The sequence below is a fragment of the Heloderma suspectum genome, chromosome 10 (assembly GCF_057233095.1).
Source record: "Heloderma suspectum isolate Gila_16-S chromosome 10, 16-S_ref, whole genome shotgun sequence".
Taxonomy (NCBI): Eukaryota; Metazoa; Chordata; class Lepidosauria; order Squamata; family Helodermatidae; genus Heloderma; species Heloderma suspectum.
The window spans coordinates 31,937,279-31,960,154 of NC_139467.1; the positions used below are offsets into that span (position 1 = coordinate 31,937,279).

The following is a 22,876-nucleotide window of genomic DNA, read 5'->3' on the forward strand; positions in this document are numbered from 1 at the left end:
GAATTACTAGAATTTATTTACATTTCACCAATGTTAGCAGCAGGGGAACATGGGTGGGAGGGTGCTATTGCACTCATGTCCTGCTTGTGGGTTTCCTATGGGTATCTGGTTGGCCACTGTGTGAACAGAATGCTGGACTAGATGGACCTTGGTCTGATGCAGCACGGCTCTTCTTATGTTCTTAAATATAGAGTGCCTCTGAGCATGTGCAAAATGTTTTTCTTTCACCACCAAGCACTTACATTATCCCCCTACCAATTCTATTCCCCACCATGCAATCATCCCTCCTCATCCTACCATCCTCCAGCAACTCTTCATCAAAACAGATGTCTTGTTTTGTGCAACTCCTCTCTACCTCCTCACCCTCCTCATGCACAAGCTGTCACTGTATCTTCCTTCCCATAACTTCATTTGTGCCAAGACTTCACCAAGATTCAGCCAATGAGTCTGTTTTCAAAACTAGGGCTAAGTTATGGAGAAACTCTGAGCATTCACTAAGTGTTTTTCCCTCACCACTGAAGCTAGAGTTCATGCAAAAAACCCCCAAACCCACAAATGACAAAACATGCATAAGACTGAGCTGAAAGGGTAGTCAATTCATTAAACGAAATTGGGTAGGCACTGTATTAAGCTTGCAGTACCATGCTCACAACTCAGGACTTATTTCTGAGTAAACATGCAGAACATCAAGGTGCAAACCTCCCTGCAAAAGTGACTTGTGCTGGAATCCTATGCACACTTTCTTGAGGGGAAGTGTCATTAAACATAAAGGAACTTCTCAGTAAGCATACATAGGATTGCATAAATTAGCAATATTTATCTCCCCTCCATTTTGTTGTTGTTGTTCAGTCGTTCAGTCGTGTCCGACTCTTCGTGACCCCATGGACCATAGCACGCCAGGCCTTCCTGTCCTGCGCTCTCTCCCGGAGCGTGCTCAAGTTCATATTCATTGCATCCATGATGCTATCTAGCCATCTCATCCTCTGCCGTCCCCTTCTCCTTTTGCCTTCAGTCTTTCCCAGCATCAGGGTCTTTTCCAGGGAGTTTTCTCTTCGCATTAGGTGGCCAAAATATTGGAGCTTCAGCTTCAGGATCTGTCCTTCCAAGGAGCACTCAGGGTTGAGTGCATTTAACCCTCCATTTAACCCCCCCCCCCAAACTCCTATTTTTATTAAAGCTTTGTGTTCATAGGAACATAGGAAGCTGCCTTGTACCTAGTCAGACCCTGGGTTCATCTAGTGCAGTATTGTTCACACTGACTGGCAGCAGCGGCTCTCCAGGGTTTCAGACAGGATTCTTTCCTAGCCCTACCTGGAGATGCTGGGGATTGAACCTGGGACCTTCTGCATGCCAAGCAGGTGCTCTACCACTGAGCTACAGTCCTTTCTATTGCTGGATAATGGCAACTGAAAAACAAAACAGCCCCAGATTTGTTTCTTTGCAACCATGTGAACCCACTTTTCTCAAAGACTTGAGTGAGAAGGAGAAAAACCAACCTTCTTGTCTGTTTGTATAAAAAAATACAGTTCAGAACTTTTCTTGCCCACTGAAGAGAATTCTCTTTAAGAATTCCCCAAGATGTGCTCTGGGTGGAATAGAGAGAGAGAGAGAGAGAGAGAGAGAGAGAGAACAGGAGAGGGGAGGGGAGGGGAGGGGAGGGAAGGGGAGAAGAAATGTGTGCTCTGCCCCCCACGTGTGGGCGTGGGGGGTAGAGAGAATTCCCTAAGCCAAGTGGTTCCTTTCAGAGAGGTAGTATTTCAGAGGAATTTAGGAGGCTGTGGAGGGGTTGTAAGGATTGCACGTACTTAAATGAACTTTATGAGGTGAGGTGGCTGAGGGCTTTTACTAGCTTTTTTAAAACTGTAGAACCTATTTAAAAGCCCCAGCAGTTTCTCGATCATGACGTCACACAGTCCTAACCCTCCCTTTGGGGTTATTTGAGTCCTACAGCTATTTCTGAGACATTATGGAGGGGGAGAAAGAAGTTTGTGGAGGCTGACTGGATCCTTTGCTGTACTGAAGCTACTAAACTTCTGCAGAATCCAAAGGTTCCAGTTCGGGGCAGTAAAATCAGATGCTGTGTGAAATACCAGTATTTCACATGGAGCTCTTTCTTCCCTTCCTCCTCCCTCTTCAAAATTTCATTGCAGGCAAGCTCACAATAGTGAGCATGTAAGAGCAGAACAGAAAAGTAGGGGGAGAGAGTGTTTTGCACGTCAAAAAAACCCTACACCAGAGATTAGGGATAGTGACCTCCTAATGGTCACTTTAAACACCTTCTGATTAGGATCTCTAATCCCCTGGGTGAATTGACACTTTTTACTTTTTGTTTTAGACTTTGAGAAAAGGAAAATTTACGCATGGATAGCACAAAAGCCACTGGACCTAACTGTCTGAAATTTGGTAGGTTCACTCAACGCCATAGGGTCTGCTAGGTCCCCAAATTCCATGTATTCATGCAAAAGCACAAAAAAATGATAGCTCTTTACTTTGACAGATTTTCTTGGAAAAAGCAAATTTTACCTGTGGCTAGCACAAAAGCCACTAGACCTAACTGTCTGAACTTTGGCAGGCTCAGTCATCAATATAGGGGCTTCTAGGTCCCCAAATTCCATGCACATATGTGGACGCGCACAAAAAAAAAAAAAAAAAAGCTCTTTGCTTTGACACATTTTCTTGAAAATAGCATATTTTACCTGTGACTAGCACAAAAGTCACTGAACCTAACTGCCTGAAATTGGGCAAGTTCCATCACCTCTACGAGGGCTGCCGGGTTTCCAAATTCCATACACTTATGTGGAAGAACAAAGACATTATAGCGCTTTGCTTTGACAGATTTTCTTGCAAATAGCACATTTTACCTGTGACTAGCACAAATGCCACTGGACCTAACTGCCTGAAATTTGGCAGATTCAATTAGTTCCATGGGGGCTACCAAGCCTCCAAATTTCATGTATTTCTCATATAAACTAAAAAGGTTATGGCCATTTTTGTTTTCCAATGGAAGTCAATGGGAAAATGTTTTAAAAAATGGCAATTAGGACAGCTCTAAAGATCCAGGACACAGCTCAAAAAAGATCCGGGGCCCGTGCCCAGGTGGGCTCTTTTCTAAAGACGCCCCTGCCTTGGACTTTAATGTATTTAGTTAATTGTGGTGAACTCTCCATCCATCAGAGAGCTGCTCACACCCTCTGCATATCCCCCAAAATGCATCTGCAGTATCAGTAAATTCAGAAGGAACCGGTACTTGGTGACTATACCACAAATATGGGGCATGGGGAAGAGACTGTTTTAGGCTTCCCTCAGATGCAGAACCTGGATCATATGATTTTCAGGTAAGCAGTGATGTGTGGTGGAAAAATTTCCAGAGTGCGTTTGTTTTTCCATGGAAAGTTTTCTGTTTCATACGTTCATTAGTAAAAATTAATATATGCCAATTGCAAATACAGTATTAGGCAAGCTTGGCCGTTTCAAAGTTGTAATTAATACTTTTCAGGTGATTATCCCTAGCATACATAGTTGTCATTGAAATACATATATGTCTTAGAGTGAAACGGAACTAATAAATAGTGACAGCAAAAGTGACAGGCCCCCAACAATCTTAGTGGAAGAGAATTGAACTCAGTTGAAATATATGAATGGTTGTCAGCATATCATGCACAGTTCTTTGGGTTGCTAAAATTAGGGTGCAATCATATCGGGATAGTTGAATGCCTCTGAACTCAGGGGAGGCTGACTATCCAATGCAGAGCAGGTGCAGCATGGAGGGGATCCTCTCCTCCACACTCCAGCTGCCCTGCATTTTCGGCTGGAGAGTCGATTTTGGCAGTCTAGGAGGGGACCTTGGAGTGGGGGGGGAGGCTGCATAGTGCATAAGAAGCGTTGTAACAACACTTCTGCAGTCTCCTCCCCTCCCCGACCCTGGGAACGCCCCCCTTTCACTTGCTCCCACTACAGTTACGAGCGCAGAGATGGGGAAGAACCGTGCCACCTACAAGGCGGTGGGGGAGGGGAGCGCAGTTTCTGGAAACTGAAAAATCCTATGGCCATCTAGGCACTGTCTAGCAGCCATAGGATTGCTCTCCCTGTTTTTTTCTTAAATTTAACCAATGTAAGCTAAGTACACGGTATTGTACTTAAATGTTTACAAGTATTCTCATAAACATTTCTACATAATATAACATTTACATCACATGAGGTGTGCTTTAGTTTTTTCCCCTCAAATATTTCAATTCAAATGCTTGTAATATATTGGGACAAAAAATTTACATGGGTACTTTATTTTTTAGCTTTGTTGTTTACTAAGTACAAGTATAATAAACATGCTAAACTAGATCTTTCTAGGGCAAGGGTGGGCAACATGTGGCCCTCCAGATGGTTGGGCCTATGGCTCCCATCAGCTAGTCAACAGTAAGGGATAATGGGAGCTGTAGGCCAAAATATCTGGTGGACCACAAGCTGCCCACCCTGTTCTAGGGCATCAGAACATGTTCCCATCCAAACTGAAAATGTTCCTATGCAAATGACCCTAATTTGCATTGGGAAATTTTCTAATATAAGCCAATTTTTTTTCCTATGCACATGACCCCATACAAATGACCCTAATCTGTACTGGAAAATTTTCTAATTCAAAATTTTCCAGAAAACCCACATCACTGCAGGTAAATCAGACTCCATCTCCCATATATCTACTTTATCTCTTCCATGACTTTAACACACAGCATTACATGCCGGGGTAGTGGTGGATAGTTGAGGATACACTCAATGGAGACTAGAAGCCAAAAAGGACAGCCATCTTACAGTATGGTAGCCTTAAAAGCACCCATAAAAGCTACACTAATCTGTCTGCCCACAGAAACCAATGTCAGCTACTTCTACCATAATGCCCTCCCCCCAACCACTATTGTAAAGCTTCCCTACTTGGTCACCTGGAGGCAATTCCTATTCACCACAGGTGAACAGCAAGAGGTTATTTTTACAAGCCTGCATTATGAGACAGATTGCTAGAAGCCATCTCCTCCATGTACTCTGAGTACTTTCTCTGAAGGAGAAAGAGAATGTTTAACACATTTTATGAAAGTTAATCTGTTCAGCCCTTCAAACTACCTCAGAGGGACAGATTTGGCCCAGTTGGAGAACTTGCAGAAATTATCTGACAGCTATCACCACCAAGGTCAAAATACATAATGAACTCCAAGTTCAGCAATCATTGGGTGTATTCGCACAAAGCAACAAGCCAGAATTCTGGAGAATCCTGGCTTATCAATAAAGAACAAGTGTGCTAGTGCATGCTCCTGGATCTTTCCTGCTTAGTTCCTTCTGCCAGCAGGAGCAGCATCAGTAACCAGGAATTCACCAGCAAGAGAAAACTCAGTGTTATGTCCAAACCTAACACCTAGCTTTTTGCTCCCAAACAAGCCAGGAATTGTAAGACAGCTTCAGAGTCTGACTTGTTAGGGGAGTGATAAACCAGGAGTCCTGGTTTCAACATAATGCTACACTTTTTCTTCCTGGTGAGTTCCTGATTACTGCAGCAGAAACCAAGTGGGAATGATCAGGCAGCATACAGTAGCATGCTTGCTTATGAACGATTTGTTGTTGTTGTTGTTGTTGTTGTTCAGTCGTTCAGTTGTGTCCGACTCTTCGTGACCCCATGGACCATAGCACGCCAGGCCTTCCTGTCCTGCGCTCTCTCCCGGAGCGTGCTCAAGTTCATATTCATTGCATCGGTGATGCTATCTAGCCATCTCATCCTCTGACCTTCCCCTCCTTTTGCCTTCATTATCTGGAATTCTAGCTTATTTGTGTAAACATGGTCACTGACTGCATTGGACTTTGTTCCAACCATCATTGTAGGAATGGAATGGTTAGCACAATATCTGAGCCAAGAAACACACATTTTATTCCTAGTTAGCTTCAGGTTACTGGTAGTTGTGATGGTTTAATTTAATCTGTTGTAGAGTTTGTTGTGTTTCACTATGCTCACCTGCCGAGTTTGATCTGTGGATGGGTTTATGGGTTGCTGAATTAGGTAATAGTGGCGTTTATCTATTATTTTTGTATAATGGCATGTTTTTATTCTGTTTGATTTATGATGGCTGATGTTTTTATGGAATTTTGATAGTTGCCTTGAATGCCATTTGGCAGAAAGTTATCATATACATCTTTCAAACAAAACAAAATATTATTTTCCTCCTTGATAGCACTGTACTGGCCCACTGCTCATTGAGCCACCATTACAAAACATAAAAAGGGACATACTTTATTATTGAAAGCCACAAGAAAAACAACCCAAGCTTTGTGACAGGGTAGAGGAAACAGAACTATGTTATCTAGTTGAGTCCTCTGGGAAATTGGTCACATTACCTATGAAAGCTTAGGTAGCAAAAGGAAGTTAAGACACTTGCAATTCTGCTTCTTTGAAGAGAACTGTTTTTTGATAATCACTATTTTAGGTTCCAGCTTGCTACTGTGCTGAATTCATTTCCCTGGGTCCCAAGACTCCATTTCTTGATCTAAGTCCTTGGAAAGGTGACTATAAGGGCTTCCTCTATGTTCCTTGAATCAAAAGAACAATACTAGAATTTCATGGCATGGATAAGACCTTGGAGCAAGACAGATCAGGCCACTGCCCTCTGCCACAACACTGCTACTGCCTGGACATCATCTGGCCTTCCTTTTCTGCTCTAGCATGTGGTATTCTGGTTCCAAAACATAGGAAACAAGATGAGGAGGCAACAAAAAGCAAAAGCACATGGGAGGGGCCTGCTGCTCAGTGTCAAAATGTGTTTCCACTAGAGAGGACTTAAGGCCCTGATATCATGCGGCCCGCAGCCTAATTTCATGTAGATGAGGGTTGCCCAGAGAAACAAAAGGAAAGCAATGGAAAGAGGGGGAAAAGCTCTCTGCATGTGATCAGTCCATATTTCTGGCAGGAGTCATTTGTCTCTCCAGCAGCTGCGGGGTGGGGAGAAAAGGGGATGGCCCCACCCACTGCCAGCATGTGGTCCCCAGCAGATTACTCTGGAAGGAATGCGGCTCTCAGCAGAAAAAAAGCTCCCCATCCCTGGCTTAAGGTATCAGAACCCCTCCAGTTAAAATCTGGCAAACCTAGTGCCCTGTCTCTTCCTCCAGGGCTGCCCCAGACTCAGGAAGTAAAGATGCCCAAACAAGGATGTTGGATACCATCAGATAATGAGTAGGGCCTTTGAAGTAAAAGTGTGACAACTAGAATCTCACCAATCCATTTCTCCAGGTCAGCAGCTTCACTGGGGGTGGCTCTGGGCAGGATACCAGGGTCTCTGAAGCTGGTCTGTAGTAAACAGCTGATGACAAAAAAGAACAGGATGCCAGCAATGATAGGAATGGCCAAGGTCAGGTTACGAGCCAGGAAGGGACAGCTGAAAAGAAAACAATACACTTTTTAAGTAGGGCCTCCATTCACTGCATAAGCTCTTCACTCAGTAGCAAATTTCTCTTACTACCCCATTGGTCACTACAGCCATCAGAAACCAGCACAACATGACCTTATTCTGAAGGATTCCACCTTGTCAAGTTCTATAGATTTTTTTTATAATACTTTTTATTCTACTTTTATCTTTATAATATATAATTTTTATAATACTTGTTATTCTACTTTTATCTTTATAAATGAAATAAAGAACACCACCAACATCATCATCTTCTACAGTTTCCAACACTGCAGTATTCTTAAGAGGACACATCAATAATAAAGGAGGAAAAAAAAGAGAGAGACGGGAAAGAGAAAATATAAAAAGGAGAGAGAAGGACAAAGGGGAAAGAAACAGAAAAAAAAAGAAACAAAGAAAAACAAAGCAAAATATAAACTACTTTGCACATAAAGTTCTATAGATCTTTTAGGAGAAATTGATAAATGGCATTATGGATAGCAGTAGATATCTAATGGAGCATTTGTAGCACAACGTGTAGGAAGCGTCTTCTCCCCTACATCCCAGTCTGCCACCTAAGGTCTTCTGAGGACTATCTGCTGTGGCTGCCTAATGTGAGACTGGCAGCCACACGCAAGAGGACTTTTTCCTTTGCCGCCCCTCAGTTGTGGAACGACCTGCCGGTTGAAATGTGCCTGCTGACCTCGTTGAAAGTTTTTAAGCAGGCATTAAAGACACTATTATTCCAGCAGGCCTTCCTTTTTCGAACTCCTGTTCATTCTGCTGACTTTTGTATACTGTTTTAATCAGTGTTGTTTTAAGCTGTGTTTTATTCTGGGATTTTTTTAAAAAAAATGTTTTTAGTTCAAAGTTGTTTTAGTTATATGTTATTGTATATATTGTCCATATGTTTATGTCAATGGTATTTAAACTTTGTATATTGTATTTTAATGTTTTAACTTTTGTAAACTGCCCAGAGAGCCTTGGCTATGGGGAGGTATAGAAATATAATAAATAAATAAATAAAACTTGTAGTTATAACATATTCCCAGGGTTAATCCTTCCTCATTTTTCTGGGATCTCACAATCTATTTTTTCCTTAAAATTCTACAGTAAGCAGATCAACAAACTGGAGTTAAGTCCATTTCCCACTCAGTGTTCTCTTTCCATCTCCCAGCAGAAGAAACTACTACATCCCACACTTCAATTTCTGAAGACAGTCCAGTTACATACCTTTTGATATATATATATATTTTACCAATTGGTTTCTTCCTACACATATAACCACCTTTGTAATTATTTTATTAACAATGGATACAGCCCTTTTTTAATGAACAAAGAGTTGAATATATTTTGTTTGATTTCTAACAAGCACAATCCTGTGAGGTAGGCTACCACTATTCTGTTTAATCGAAGGGAAATGGAGACAATGGTGTAAGTTCCTTGTCAAAGGCTACCCTATACCGATATGACTGCAGCAAGACCTGCCATTGCCAAGACTGGATCAACAATTTCCCAACAATGGGAAAACACAGCTGATATATTGGTTAGAATAAGCTTAACTCCCTAGGGCGATATCAGTTCTTCTTGCTGAAGCACAGCAGTTTTCACTTCTCAACTCAAGGTTGAAGTCATGCCTTGGGCAATCCAGCCCCCACATCTCCACCAACTACGCCATCTCTTGGTTAAGATCAAGTACAGTAACTACTTAGAGCTACAGTCTCGTGCACCAATGTGGCTAGGCAGATCACTGAAAGTGTCAGCCTGATGCAAGGAAGCCAGACCAAAACCAGAACATAGAGAAAGAAAAAAGGAACAGGAACTCTGTTTGGATTCAGGTGTCAATGGTATTTAAATCCTTATTTAAGGCTCAATGACATGTTGCCACATCTGAGGGAAAGGGAAACTATTGGTGGAGAACCTGAATATGCTTGGTCTTGAGTTGTCAAGGGTAACCATGGTATTCTTTTTAAAAGGGGGTGGGTGGTTGACTTGAGCAGGGAAGTGGGAGTGAGCTGTGTGTCATGAGGGAAATTAATACTATTTATGTTCTGTTCTTTTCAGGAAAGAACAGAGCTGTAAGGGGTGGGATCACTTGGGAGAAAGACAACTGTGCAGGGAATGAGCTGATACCAAGACACTTTGTGACAAGAGGCACCACTAGGGTTGTCAACTAAACAGGAAAAAATGGCCTTGCCTGCTACTGTGACTTTAATAGCATTCTGGTCTGCACAATACAGCAGGTGAAGCTTTGCACAGCATGGAGATACACATCAACACCTCCTAGTGCCTGCACATCAAGCCACCATTCAAGGCACAGCTGCAGCAGCTGGCTAAAAAAGCTGGCAACCCTACACAGTGGGGGAAATTCAATGCAAACCCTGCTCCCTCCAGAAATATTTATTACATAGAGGCAACCTTTAATAATCCATGTTTACTTGAAAGTAATCCCTACTGATTTCAATGGAATTTTCTCCGAAGTCACTCCCTCTCGTCTACATAAAGGGGTCCAGGAATGTTTCAAGGGCTAATATGAAATAATCTCCAAACTGGTTGTTTCAACTAATATATTTTATTTACACAGATTCTCAGGTAATTGCCTTTGGACCCCACTATACTGGTTGGGAAAGCAGCGAGTTGCCCCTTTATTCCTATCCCCACTACAGATGCCCAACTGCACAAGCCAACACAATACATCCTTGCTGCGCAGTGCCTTTAGTCTGTCCTTGCAGCCAGGTCAGATGACGTGGGGATTTCTTTGAACCATAGGCATAAAGACGTACTGTAAGCTAGGCAGAATGATAATGTGCCCTTCCAATTCCAGCCCAGTCTGGGAGACTGCATGGTCACTTATCCTTAGATAACAGGGGAGCAGAAGAAAGAGCCCCTAATTATTCCAAAGCTTTCTACCTCCTTTTGAACTTGCATCAATTTTTAATGTACCTCTCAATCCAGAGGAGAAGTTAGTCATGTCAGCATAAAGAGTAGCTTTAACAAGTCACCTGAAGCAAAGTCAGTTTCTGAGACCAAGAAGTCAAGGCTGAAGATGGTTTTGTATGTGCAAATAACTGCATGGAGATTACAGGGAACTAAGGTAGTGTTGTTAGCTACACAAGGAGCCAGTGCATGTACAAAGCAGGAGCAAGATGACAGCATGCACTTTGTAAAGTAGTGATGGTGTGCTGCTGGATGACTAATGTACAAAGAGACATACACCACAATCACACCAGTGACTCTACATGGGTTGGTTAAACATCTGATATAAAACTGAACCACAGATTTAGGGTAGTGAAGATAGAGCTTATGACTCCACTTTCCTAAGCTGAAGTGGTCTGCTGTCCAATACTGCAAGCTCTGAACTCTAAAAAAATCCAAGATTAAGTCACTGCCAAAGACAGGCCGAGCTGGACACACAAGCAGAAGACCATTGCTCTGGGGAATGCAGCCATTTACATAAGGAAAATGCAAAACACTGCCCCCCTCCTCACTCTGCAAAAGGATTTTATTATAAGCACTGATAATCACACAGACTCCAACACATACATGGAAGCTGCCCAAATATTTCTCGGTACCCACTCATGAGGGCATTAAAGGAATATGACGCATCTTCCAAGTTCAGTTGTGGAGCTACACCAGATCAACACCAATATCATCTGCTACAGCTGTCCCCTGAATTTTCCTTTGTGCAAGGACAGAGGGACATGCAATAAGCTCTTCACATTCATCCCTGAATCCTCCAGCACTCTTCCCCCACCCCCAGAGGCACTAATCTCAGTAGGCAGATGCAGCCCGCCAGTCAGGGAGGGTGTATATAATGCAAGATGTGACCCTTAACTGGGGATTTAATTGGGGAGCTAAACAACTTTCTTGAAAAAACAGAAGAAAACAAAAAAATAGGTAGCAAAATGCAATGCTGGCATGGAAGATGCTTTTTTCCCATCCACGGCTAAAAGCATCTATTGTAAAAAGCCTAACAGGGATCTTAAATGCAAGCTAAATAATAGATGTATTAAGGATCGCTTACCACAATATGGCAGTCATACAGAGGTTGCTGCAAAATGCCTAAGCTCGGCAGTTGAATAGTCTGAATTGTTCCCATACTACTGTCAGGCAATCCCAGTGGCACATGGGACAAACCATGGAGAACAGATATAAACTGGTACATCCTAAATGGCTCATCACATGGAGCAACAATTTCAAGCAGTCTCCATATGACTGCTATATCCTGGGAAGCAACCCCAATTCTATACACATACATCCACCTGCCTTCACAAGGCTGCCTTTGGAACATCTCTCTCCACACACACAGGCCCCAAATGGCTTACCATACGAGCAGGGAGAATAGAAGTAAGCTAGAGTTCAGCCCAGAGTTCTCTTTCAGTAGCAAAACTGCACTTGCATTAACACCCTACTTCACGTTAGTATTTTCCAGGGGCTTTTTTGCATCCCACCCCCTCACACTCCCTCACTAGACAATTATGCTACTCATTCTACAAGTATACAGTAATGAATCCTACCCATTCTTGGTGGTCCTTCACCACTAAGAAAACACGGTGTGCCCTCCAGCTTTTATTACAAATTTGTCATTTGTTATAATAAGCCCTGTTCTACTGCTGAACTTGAATCACCTAAAAAAAAGATGCCGGCACTAAGCCACAACATTGATTTTAATAGCTTGTGTCCGTATCTGGAGCCTGATCTTCCCAAATCACATATGAACTGTGATTTGGGAAGGCTGTTATGCTTTGCATATGGAGAAGACAGCAACTCTCAGCATGTACAGAGTTTCCTTTTGTCACCATATCCAGCCCCACTAACATTGAGAATGGTTTCTGAGCACCTCTTTGTAATGATTCATTTATAAAAGTGTTTAGGAATTAAAAACAACCACAAACTTTTACTCCTACCACAGCTCCTACCTTTCCCAACCTGGTACCCCCCAGCACCCCCATGCTGGCTGGGGATGATGAAAGTTGTAGTCCACCACATCTGGAAGAAGGCTGGTTTGGAGGCATCTGCCCCTCGCAGGCTGTCTTATAAAGTTGGCCTCTTGACCACTTATGTCATTCGTCCCAACCCCTCTTTTGTCCCCATTCCTTTTTCTGGTGTGTTGTGTCTTTTTAGATCATAAGCTACACATACACACACACACACACACGTGTTCAATATACAACAATTACTCATATACAATTAAAAACAAGGTTTTAATAAAATATTACAAGCAAGGTTAAAAAGATCTATCAACAGTCCTCAAGTATTCCCTACATACATATTATGATAACTGCTATCTGTACTGGGCTATCCACATTTTGCAATGCCTCTGTCCCATACGCGTTTCAACCAAGACCGTCTTCATCAGTGGGAAAAATAAACACAAATAACAGCCCATATAATCACCAATTACAACTAATACTTCATAATTGAAGAGATTCTCCATAAAGCCTGTAAAACAAAAATAAGCAAGTTTAAATATATCTAAAATATTGTCACTGACTCAATTAATAAAATAACTCAAAAATATTAAAAGGTATATTTACCAACAATTTTTAAACTAGTAGGATTGTTGGCTTCTCACCAAGTGGTATGTATGTATATCAGCTGAATAGGGGAGCATAAACATTTCCTCCCATACCTAAAACATAACAAGGCAAAACACCTGATAAAAATTCCCATGATATCGCACCACAGTAAAAAAGTCCCGTACAGCAAAACGAGCAACCTTTTGCTCCCCCTGCCTCTGCCACCCAACACAGGTGATGGGGGGTGGGGCGGGGATGAGAACCCCAGAGTCTTACCATTCACTACCTTTCGCCTTTTGTTACACTTTGTTGTAAACTGCCTTGAGGATCATAATTAGTGCTGTGCCGAAAATTTCAATTCTTCCATTTTCAGCATTTTGTGGGGGGCGGGGACTCTAGCAAAAGAGTCTGGGAAGATGAGAATTTCAAGTAACTTTCTCCTTGGGGAAGGGGACAGGATTTCCACTTACCTTTTTAAGTGTAGGTGGTGGCTGAAGATCCTCTTTCTATTTTTTAGTCCCCTGGCAGCTGCCCAGGACTATTTAGAGAGAACCTTCTCCAACCTGGCAGCTCTTTCTGAACTCCCAGGAGGCCACGTGAACTTTCCCTCTCCTAAAGGCATTCAGGAAGGGCTCCAGGGCTGCAGAAGTTCTGCAAAGCAAGAATGAACAGGGTTTTTAGAGCTTCAGAAAAAACCTCTTCTTCCTTGCACAAACATAGAGCAAGTAAGGTAAGAGTTTACCTAAAGCTCCAAAAAGTCCCATTTGTTCTTGTCTGCAACAGCTTGGGACTCTTTGCAAAGAAGCTTCTGCAGCCTGGGAATTCTTCCAGCAAGCCTATGGGAGAGGGAGCGGTCATGTGGTCTCATGGGAGTTCAAGAAGTGCTGCTGGGCTGGAGAACCCTCTCTGTAAAGAGTCGCATGCTGGGGGCATTTTTCAAGTATTTTTTTTTTAACAGAAAGATCCTTCAGCTACCTCCCAAACTTAAAAAGCTACGTGGAAACCCTATCCGCCCACTCCCCAAGGAGAAAATTCTTCTCCTCCCTGAGAAAGAGGCAGAAAAAACAATGCTTTTTTTGCAGAAAGAGAAAAAAATTACAAAAATAGGGGGCAGGATTTGGCACAGCACTAATCATAATAATTCAATACAAAGCAATTAACTCATCTTTTGGTGAGGTGGAGCTGAGAAAGTTTCTGAGGATACATCATGTTAAAGTCTCTCTCCTGTTCTGTGGTGTTCCTTCCACAACTGCTGTCCTTACCGGGGCCTTTCCATACAGTAAAAACACGTAATGCAGGGCCCTTTCGTTTTGCAGTATTCTGAAGTTTGAAGAGCTTATGACTCCCAAGGGAAGCTGGAGCAAAGGGTGCCTAAGGCAAAAAAGAAACAGCTGCACAAATTTAATTCCCAACGCATTTCAACACTTGGTCTTTATCAAGGGAAAAACTCTTGGAGAATCTTTTGGAGGATTCCCTCTCCCTTGCTTCTTCCAAAGAAGACTGAAAAGTATTCAACCTTTCAAGACATTTTTCTGATCTCTGTTGGCACTGGAGCAAAGGGTACCCCATTTCTAAAGTAAAACATCAGGGCTTTTTGTGGGATGCCTAGTCAAGGGCAAACAGAACTAAGAGGTGGCCAAAGAGCCCATTTGAAGTGAAGTCTTAAGATCTCCTTGACTGATAGGAGAGAGCTTACTGGCATACCAAACAATGACAAAGAAAAAGCCAGGGAGAGATAAAGGAAGCCCGAGAGACCAATTTTGTTGCAAAACTAAAACTATCAGAGGGTCCTCCTCTGCAGGTCCCATTTTGGGGAGTGGAGTGTGTACACTGCAAGAATGTAAGAGCAGCCTTAGTGCTAAGTTGGATCAAAATGTTATTTTTTTTTTTTTTACTGAATTTCAAACATGTATTTTTATCTTGCCTTTCACCCTTTGTTATAATATGTTGTAAACGGCCTTTGGGTTCACAACGATTCAATACAAAGCAATTATCGTATCTTGGTGGGGGAGAGGCCTGAAAGGAGATAAATACATATATGCAACCATTCTATCATCATTTTATAAATCAAACATTACCAAATATGTTACAAGAATAAAGCAAAGAAGCCAAAAACAATACAACCCTTTACAAATACCACTACTAGTATATAGAGATTCTCATATTCTTCCTTTCCACTACTTTTTTGACTGGCCACTTTGAATGTCAGACTGAAATATATTTACAGTCTCATATTACCTAACATGGATGGCTATGTTAAGACACAAATACATCCTATTTATTTTAAGGAATCTCCTTATAAAAGCAGAAAGGGATTACCAATCATTGTGATTTATTTATGGCCCCAAGACTGAACAAACTATTTCCAGTCTTGTTAAAAAATGTGAATAAGCCAAGGAACAAGTCTGCCTGGTGCCAATAGCCCAAGTTGATTTATTTAAAATTGCTATAAGCCATATTTTGATGTACCATCCTCTAAGTCTAAGTATCCAATTTATCTTCGAAAACTGCAAAAACAATACTAATTGCCGCAATCACATAAAACAGGAGAGTCTCCTTATCCAGGGTCACCTGTCCTTTAACATAAACTAGCAAGAATACTTTAGCATCAAGAGGTAGTTTCTCATTAAGAGCTCTGTTTACTGCTGCTAGAATGATTTGTTTTCAGGAATTCTTAGCTTGGTTACTCTGATACAAACAGCAGCAATCATCTTCTCTTTATTTGCCACATCTCCAACCGTTTCAGAATAATCCTGTTGCAGCTTCAATATTTTTATCAAACTCATGTACCACTGTACCATCATTTTGAAAGTTTTCTTTTTAAAGGCATAGCTACTGTGTTTCTTTCTATCTGGTTCCACCTACATTTTCCACAATCAGTAGATGTTGTTGTTTGAAAATCCCTTTCATTTTGTGAAGTAATCTGGTTTATCCTTCCTAATACAAATAAATCTGTGATAATGATCTATTTGGTTTATTCTTTCAAATATGTTCTAGTTGGGTCTAAGGTTACCCACCTCGTTTAATCCAATTATACAAAAAATGTCTAATTGGAAGATACTCCCCCAAAAGAGGACCCCATCTCCTTCTGAAACTATGTAAATGGCTTAACGCTTAATGTTCCATGTTGCATCCAATATCTATATTGACCAAATCCCTGCTTCATCTAACTTTGAAAAGATCCAGGCTGGCTATCGTTATTGGACTGGGGTTAAAAAGAGCAGAGAAGATTGGTGACTTATCTGGGCACAATACCTTCCTACCTGTCACATATCCTAAAAATTACTGGTAGTAGTATGGTGCTTCTTCCCACCATTTCTTGTCTGTTTTAAGATGCAACAATAGAAGTGCATCTACGTATGGCTTGCTGAAATGTGATTCCTATCTAAATGTCCTTCCTGAAGTTTTTTGGTTTTTTAAAATCCAATTTAAATAAATTGGCTTAATAATACACTACCATATCCAGAACCACTAATCCTTTTTTAACCCTGTGCACTGCTGTAAAATTAACCTAGCACGCTTCCTTCCCCTAATATTAATATATTAATCATACGCTGCTGTTCTTTATGCTAGACTCTGACAAAAACAAAATCATAACAAACTCATAAAACTCATAACAAAAAAAAATGGAGAGAAGGTTCTTGATAATTGATATTCACCCAAACCAAGCAAGGTTTAATTTTGATGACCTATTCAATTCTGCTTGAATTTTCTCTTTCAATCTACTATAATTTAGGTTAAGACTTTGGTGTCACAACAAAACCTAATCCTCATATAATAGATACGTTTATTTTTAATAGTAAAGCCCATTAAATGTTAGTTTCTTCCTGAGGCAGGAAGAAAATTAGAAGTTCTGTTTCCACAGGATTAATCTTGTAAGTGGACACCCTGCTAAAATCCCCAATGATTTTACAGACCTGTATTAAAGATGCCTGCAGTTCTACAACTCTTAGGGATATATCATCTGCAAACAAACTTATTTTAGATTCGTGGTCTTGTACGTTAACTCCTTTAATCCTGCTTTCCTTTGTGCTATTGCAATTGTTCTAGATAAAAGTAAAACAAATAAGGGGATAAGCAACATCCTTGTCTAGTTTCTCTAAATAATTGTTCTAGATACAAGTTAAACAAATAAGGGGATAAGCAACATCCTTGTCTAGTTTCTCTAAATAACTGTAAAGAATGGGAAACTGTTCCATTTATTATGACTCCAGCCTACAGCTTTGCATATCTCAAATCAACCCACTGAACAAAATTTGGTCCAAATTCAAAATTATTTAATACTTAAAATATCCCATTCAACCCTATTGTACGCCTTTTTGGCATCCACAAAGGTAATAACTGCTTTAGTTTTCTGTCAGTTAACTGATCAATAATAGTAATAATTTTCCTTATTTCTCTACCTTGTATAACTCCCTGCTGATCATTCTGGATTATATTGTGCATGACCTTATCAAGTCTTGAAGTCAATACAGCTGCAAAGATATTATATTCACAGTTTAACAATGATATAGAACAGTAAAAGGAATCTGAAAGGGACCTTTATCTAGATTGGGAATGATAATTTTTGCATCATTCCATGAATTGAGAAATTTACCCAGAACTAAAAATTCATTCATATACTCTAGTTAGTAGACTTTATAAAATTCTAAGGGCAATCCATTCTATGGGCAAAAAGACTGTATATCTTTCTTTAGGTTGATCAGAAGTATATAAGCGAACAGAGAATTTATCAGCCTCCTCTGTACTTGAGGCAAAACCTCGATTCTCTTTTTAACCCTTGGAATAATCTCCTTTCTTTTCTTATTTTTAACATATATGTTAACAACCTTTCTGGCTTATTCCACATCTAAAAAAATGCTACTTACTATACAGCAAATCTTTGTGTCGTTGAATTCTAACATTTTTAGTTGCTAGCAATTATTTGTAGATTTCTTTATTTCCCATATCTTTATGCCATTTTTCCAGATCTATAATTTTAGCTTTGATTTCATATACCTCCTTTTCTCTATTTTTCTTGAGATACGAGGCTAATGTAATAAACTGATCCGGAACAGAAGCCTATCGCTGAATAAATTTGGTGAGAGTTGAAAAGTATGTACTGTCTCTTTCAGCTGGCTATAAGTATCTCCAAATATTTATCAGTGACAGATATTAGGTGATTTGAATGATTCTCTCTCCTCTTGAACTAACTTACAGAGCAATCCTAAAGATGTCTATTCAAAAGTAACCCCGCCTGAGTTCAATAAGACTTACTTCCAGGAAAGTGTGCATAAGATTGCAGCCTTATTAAATCTCCCCTTCTAACACAATAGAACTTTCTGCAATGCTTTTTAATTTAAAACAATCTCGCAGAAAACAGCTTGAGCTGAGTTGGGGGCATATATACCAGAATTCTTCCAATTTTTTCCATATCAAAATCTAAATTGATATAAACAACCACCCCTTTAGGCTTAAGTATCAGATGAGAAATAACGTTATCTCAATTTGTTATACCGAAATACTGATTCATACTGGTTGAGCAAATTGATTTCCCATAACATTATCACGTTTGCTCTTTCTTTACATAATTTCTTCTTTTGGGGAGCAATCCTACACTCGCTGGCAAGTTGGCTGAGGGGCCTCAGGAGCCTGTGGGACAACACATAGGCTGCCAGAAGTCCCCTGGCCTGCCTGCAGAAAGCTCTGCTGGCTTAGGTATTCCACTGGCAGAGCAGGGGAAACAGGGCATGCCAGCTGTCCCAACAGGGCAGGGCATAGCATATGGCAGTTGTTCTATCAGCAGATCTCTCCACCACCATCAGTGTAAGATTGGATTGACCTGCCCATAGTGTTGTTTAACATTAACAAAAAAATAAACACTGCTATTTGTTAATAGTTCTCTTTAGTACCTAACGAAAGCTATTTCTCCATTCCATCCATTCCAGAGTTATAAATTCATTCAATTTAGCATTCAGTTCTATTTCCTTTGTTTCTAACACATCTTCTTGCCCTGTTGCACCTTGTCTTTTCTGCACCCACTAGTTTCTGTTCCTCCTTAGTCACATCATCTTCTGTTTCCTACCCCTAAATTTCCTTTGTGAGTCACCCATTAGGAAGTCTAGAAACCTTTTTCTTTCAAGTACACTGTTAATCACTACTGCTATTCCTAAAATAAAATTAAAAGTAAAAGCTTGAAAGGAAATTCCCACTGGGACTTAATCTAGTTGTTGCAATTTTTCTGTTATTTCTTTAAATTTCTTTCTTTTGACCAAGTTCTTGACTTTAAAACAGTAAACATATGTACCTCTAAATCTTTAATTCTAGGACTACCTTCTCAAAACAAATTCTTAGTTGCTTCATTTTAAAACTTCCACATTTGATCATAACGTCCCAAGGCCTATTACTTTTCCTTAGCTGCAAACTAATTAATCTATAAACCAAATTCAGTACAAAATCATCTTCAGTTTCTGCTCCAGTCGCGGTAGTAATTCATAAATATATGATTAGATATAATCCAACACATTTCTTGGAACTCTCTTAAAATTTCTTATATTGTTATCACATTTTGACATGAAGTCTAGGTTCTTTTAAGAACATAAGATGAGCTGTGCTGGATCAGACCATGGTCCATCTAGTTCAGCATTTTGTTCACAGTGGCCAACTAGCTGGCCAACTTGTGGGAAACCCACAAGCAGGACGTGAGTGCAACAGCACCCTCCCACACAAGTTCCCCAGCAACTGGTGTACTCGTGATACTGGAGATAGCATATAGCCATCAGAACTAGTAGATACTGATAGCTTTATCCTCTGTGAACCTGTTCAATTCCCTTTTAAAGCCATCCAAATTGGTGGCCCCCACTACATTTTGTGGTAGTAAATTCCATAGATAACTATACGCTGTGAGAAGAAGTCCTTCCTTTTATCTGTCCTGAAGTTTCTGTTGCTTCCTCTAATTTTTCTCAGTGTCTGCCAACTCATTTTTGAGATTCTGAAATAATTTGGCTTTCTCTTTACCAAATGCTTTCCAGTTCTAGTGTTTTACTTATCCTGTTTGGTCATTTAAGTTGAACTTTCTTTGCTCCCAACTGAGGCCACAAGCAGAGCATGAAGGCAACAGCCCCCTTCCCTATTCCCAGAAATATTACCCTTGAACATGGATTATGATTGCCTAATATTAGCCCTACTGTTACAGTCCTAAAGAAGAAGTGAATTGATTGGGCTGAGAAAGGCTGCAGACCTATTGCCAAGGCAATATAGAGAAAGTCACTATAGTACAGTGAATAGAGCTGGATTATGTGGGAGACCCCCTTCATGGATCACTGCCTTGTTGTGGCGAAGGGGCTTGCGTAACTCAGTGAAGCCATAAGCTATGCCGTGCAGGGCCACCCAAGACGGACAGGTCATGGCAGAGAGTTCTGACAAAATGTGGTCCACTGGAGAAGGAAATGGCAACCCACTCCAGTATTCTTGCCAAGAAAACCCCATGGAACGTATCACAAGGCTAAAAGAGATGACGCCGGAAGATGAGCCCCTCAGGTCGGAAGGTGTCCAATATGCTACTTGGGAAGAGCAGAGGGTATTTCCAAGTAGCGCCAGAAAGAGTGAAGCGGCTGGGCCAAAGCCGAAAGGACACTCAGCTGTGGATGTGTCTGGTGGTGAAAAGAAAGTCCGATGCTGTAAAGAACAATATTGTTTAGGAACCTGGAATGTCAGATCAATGAATCAAGGTAAGCTGGAGGTGGTCAAACATGAGATGGCAAGATTGAACATCGACATCTTGGGAATCAGCAAACTAAAATGGACAGGCATGGGTGAATTTAATTCAGGTGACCATCATATCTACTATTGTGGGCAAGAATCCCTTAGAAGAAATGGAGTAGCACTCATAGTCAACAAAAGGGTGGGAAAAGCAGTACTGGGGTACAATCTTAAAAATGATAGAATGATCTCAGTACGAATCCAAGGCAAACCATTCAACATCACAGTAATTCAAGTCTATGCCCCAACCACTGAGGCCGAAGAAGCTGAGGTTGATCGGTGCTGTGAAGACCTACAACACCTTCTAGAACTAACACCAAAAAAAGATGTCCTCTTCATCATAGGGGATTGGAATGCTAAAGTAGGAAGTCAAGAAATCACCGGGATAACAGGCAGGCATGGCCTTGGAGTACAAAATGAAGCAGGACAAAAGCTAATAGAGTTTTGCCAAGAGAACATGCTGATCATAGCAAACACTCTTTTCCAACAGCACAAGAGGCGACTCTACACATGGACGTCACCAGATGGTCAATATCGAAATCAGATTGATTATGTCCTTTGCAGCCAAAGATGGAGAAGCTCCATACAGTCAGTCAAAACAAGACCTGGAGCTGACTGTGGCTCAGATCATGAGCTGCTTCTTGCAAAATTTCGTCTTAAATTGAAGAACGTCGGGAAAACCACTAAACCGTTCAGGTATGACCTAAATCATATCCCTGATGAATATACAGTGGAGGTGAGGAATAGATTTCAGGGATTAGACCTGATAGACAGAGTACCTGAGGAACTATGGACGGAGGTCCGTAACACTGTTCAGGAGGCAGCAACGAAATCCATCTCAAAGAAAAAGAAATGCAAGAAAGCAAAGTGGCTGTCTGATGAGGCTTTACAAGTAGCTCACGAAAGAAGGGAAGCGAAAAGCAAGGGAGAAAGGGGAAGATATACCCAACTGAATGCAGAGTTCCAGAGAATAGCAAGGAGAGACAAGAAGGCCTTCTTAAATGAACAATGCCAAGAAATCGAGGAAAACAACAGAATGGGAAAGACTAGAGATCTCTTCAAGAAAATTGGAGATCTCAAGGGAACGTTTTGTGCAAAGACGGGCATGATAAAGGACAAAGAAGGCAGGGACCTAACAGAAGCAGATGAGATTAAGAAGAGGTGGCAAGAATACACAGAAGAACTATATAGGCAAGATCTGAATGTCCCTGATAGCCATGATAGTGCGGTCACTGAACTTGAGCCGGACATCCTAGAGAGTGAAGTCAAGTGGGCCTTAGGAAGCATTAGTAACAACAAAGCTAGCGGAGATGACAGTCTCCCAGCCGAGCTATTTAAAATCCTAAAAGATGATGCTGTTAAAGTGCTGCATTCAATATGCCAACAAATCTGGAACACTCAACAGTGGCCACAAGACTGGAAAAGGTCAGTTTACATTCCAATTCCAAAGAAGGGCAATGCCAAAGAGTGTTCAAACTACCGCACCATTGCGCTCATTTCACATGCCAGCAAGGTGATGCTCAAAATCCTACAAGCTAGGCTTCAGCAGTATGCGAACCGAGAACTACCGGAAGTACAAGCTGGGTTTAGAAGAGGCAGAGGAACTAGAGATCAAATCGCCAACATTCGCTGCATCATGGAGAAAGCGAGAGAATTCCAGAAAAACGTCTCTTTCTGCTTCATTGACTACGCTAAAGCCTTTGATTGTGTGGATCACAACAAACTGTGGCAAATTCTGAAAGTGATGGGAGTACCAGACCACCTTACCTGTCTCCTGAGAAACCTGTACGAGGGTCAAGAAGCAACAGTAAGAACCAGACATGGAACAACCGATTGGTTCAAAATTGGGAAAGGAGTACGACAAGGCTGCATATTGTCACCCTGCTTATTTAACTTATATGCAGAGTACATCATGAGAAATGCTGGGTTGGATGAATCAGAGGTCGGAATTAAGATTGCCGGGAGAATTATCAACAACCTCCGATATGCAGACAATACCACCCTAATGGCAGAAAGCGAAGAGGATCTCAAGAGCCTCTTGTTGAGGGTAAAAGAGGAGAGTGCAAAAGCTGGTTTGAAACTCAACATTAAAAAAACTAAGATCATGGCATCTGGCCCCATCACTTGCTGGCATATAGAAGGGGAAGAAATGGAAGCAGTGACAGATTTTACTTTCTTGGGCTCCAAGATCACCGCAGACGGTGACTG

The 22,876-nt window shown here is 41.1% G+C and overlaps 1 protein-coding gene across 3 annotated transcripts in view; it reads right to left on the reverse strand.

Annotated features, from left to right (window-relative positions):
• ZDHHC18 (zDHHC palmitoyltransferase 18) overlaps positions 1 to 22,876 on the reverse strand; it is a 57,298-nt gene that overhangs the window by 32,174 nt on the left and 2,248 nt on the right. For 2 of the 3 annotated variants that reach the window (XM_084815787.1, XM_084815788.1), the window contains exon 2: positions 7,240 to 7,400. In XM_084815787.1, coding sequence (XP_084671913.1) covers positions 7,240 to 7,400 — 161 coding nt within the window. Of the gene's footprint in view, positions 1 to 7,239; positions 7,401 to 8,052; positions 8,059 to 8,178; positions 8,207 to 14,901; positions 14,945 to 22,876 lie in introns of all 3 variants that reach the window. The other variant, XM_084815789.1, reaches the window with a different exon arrangement.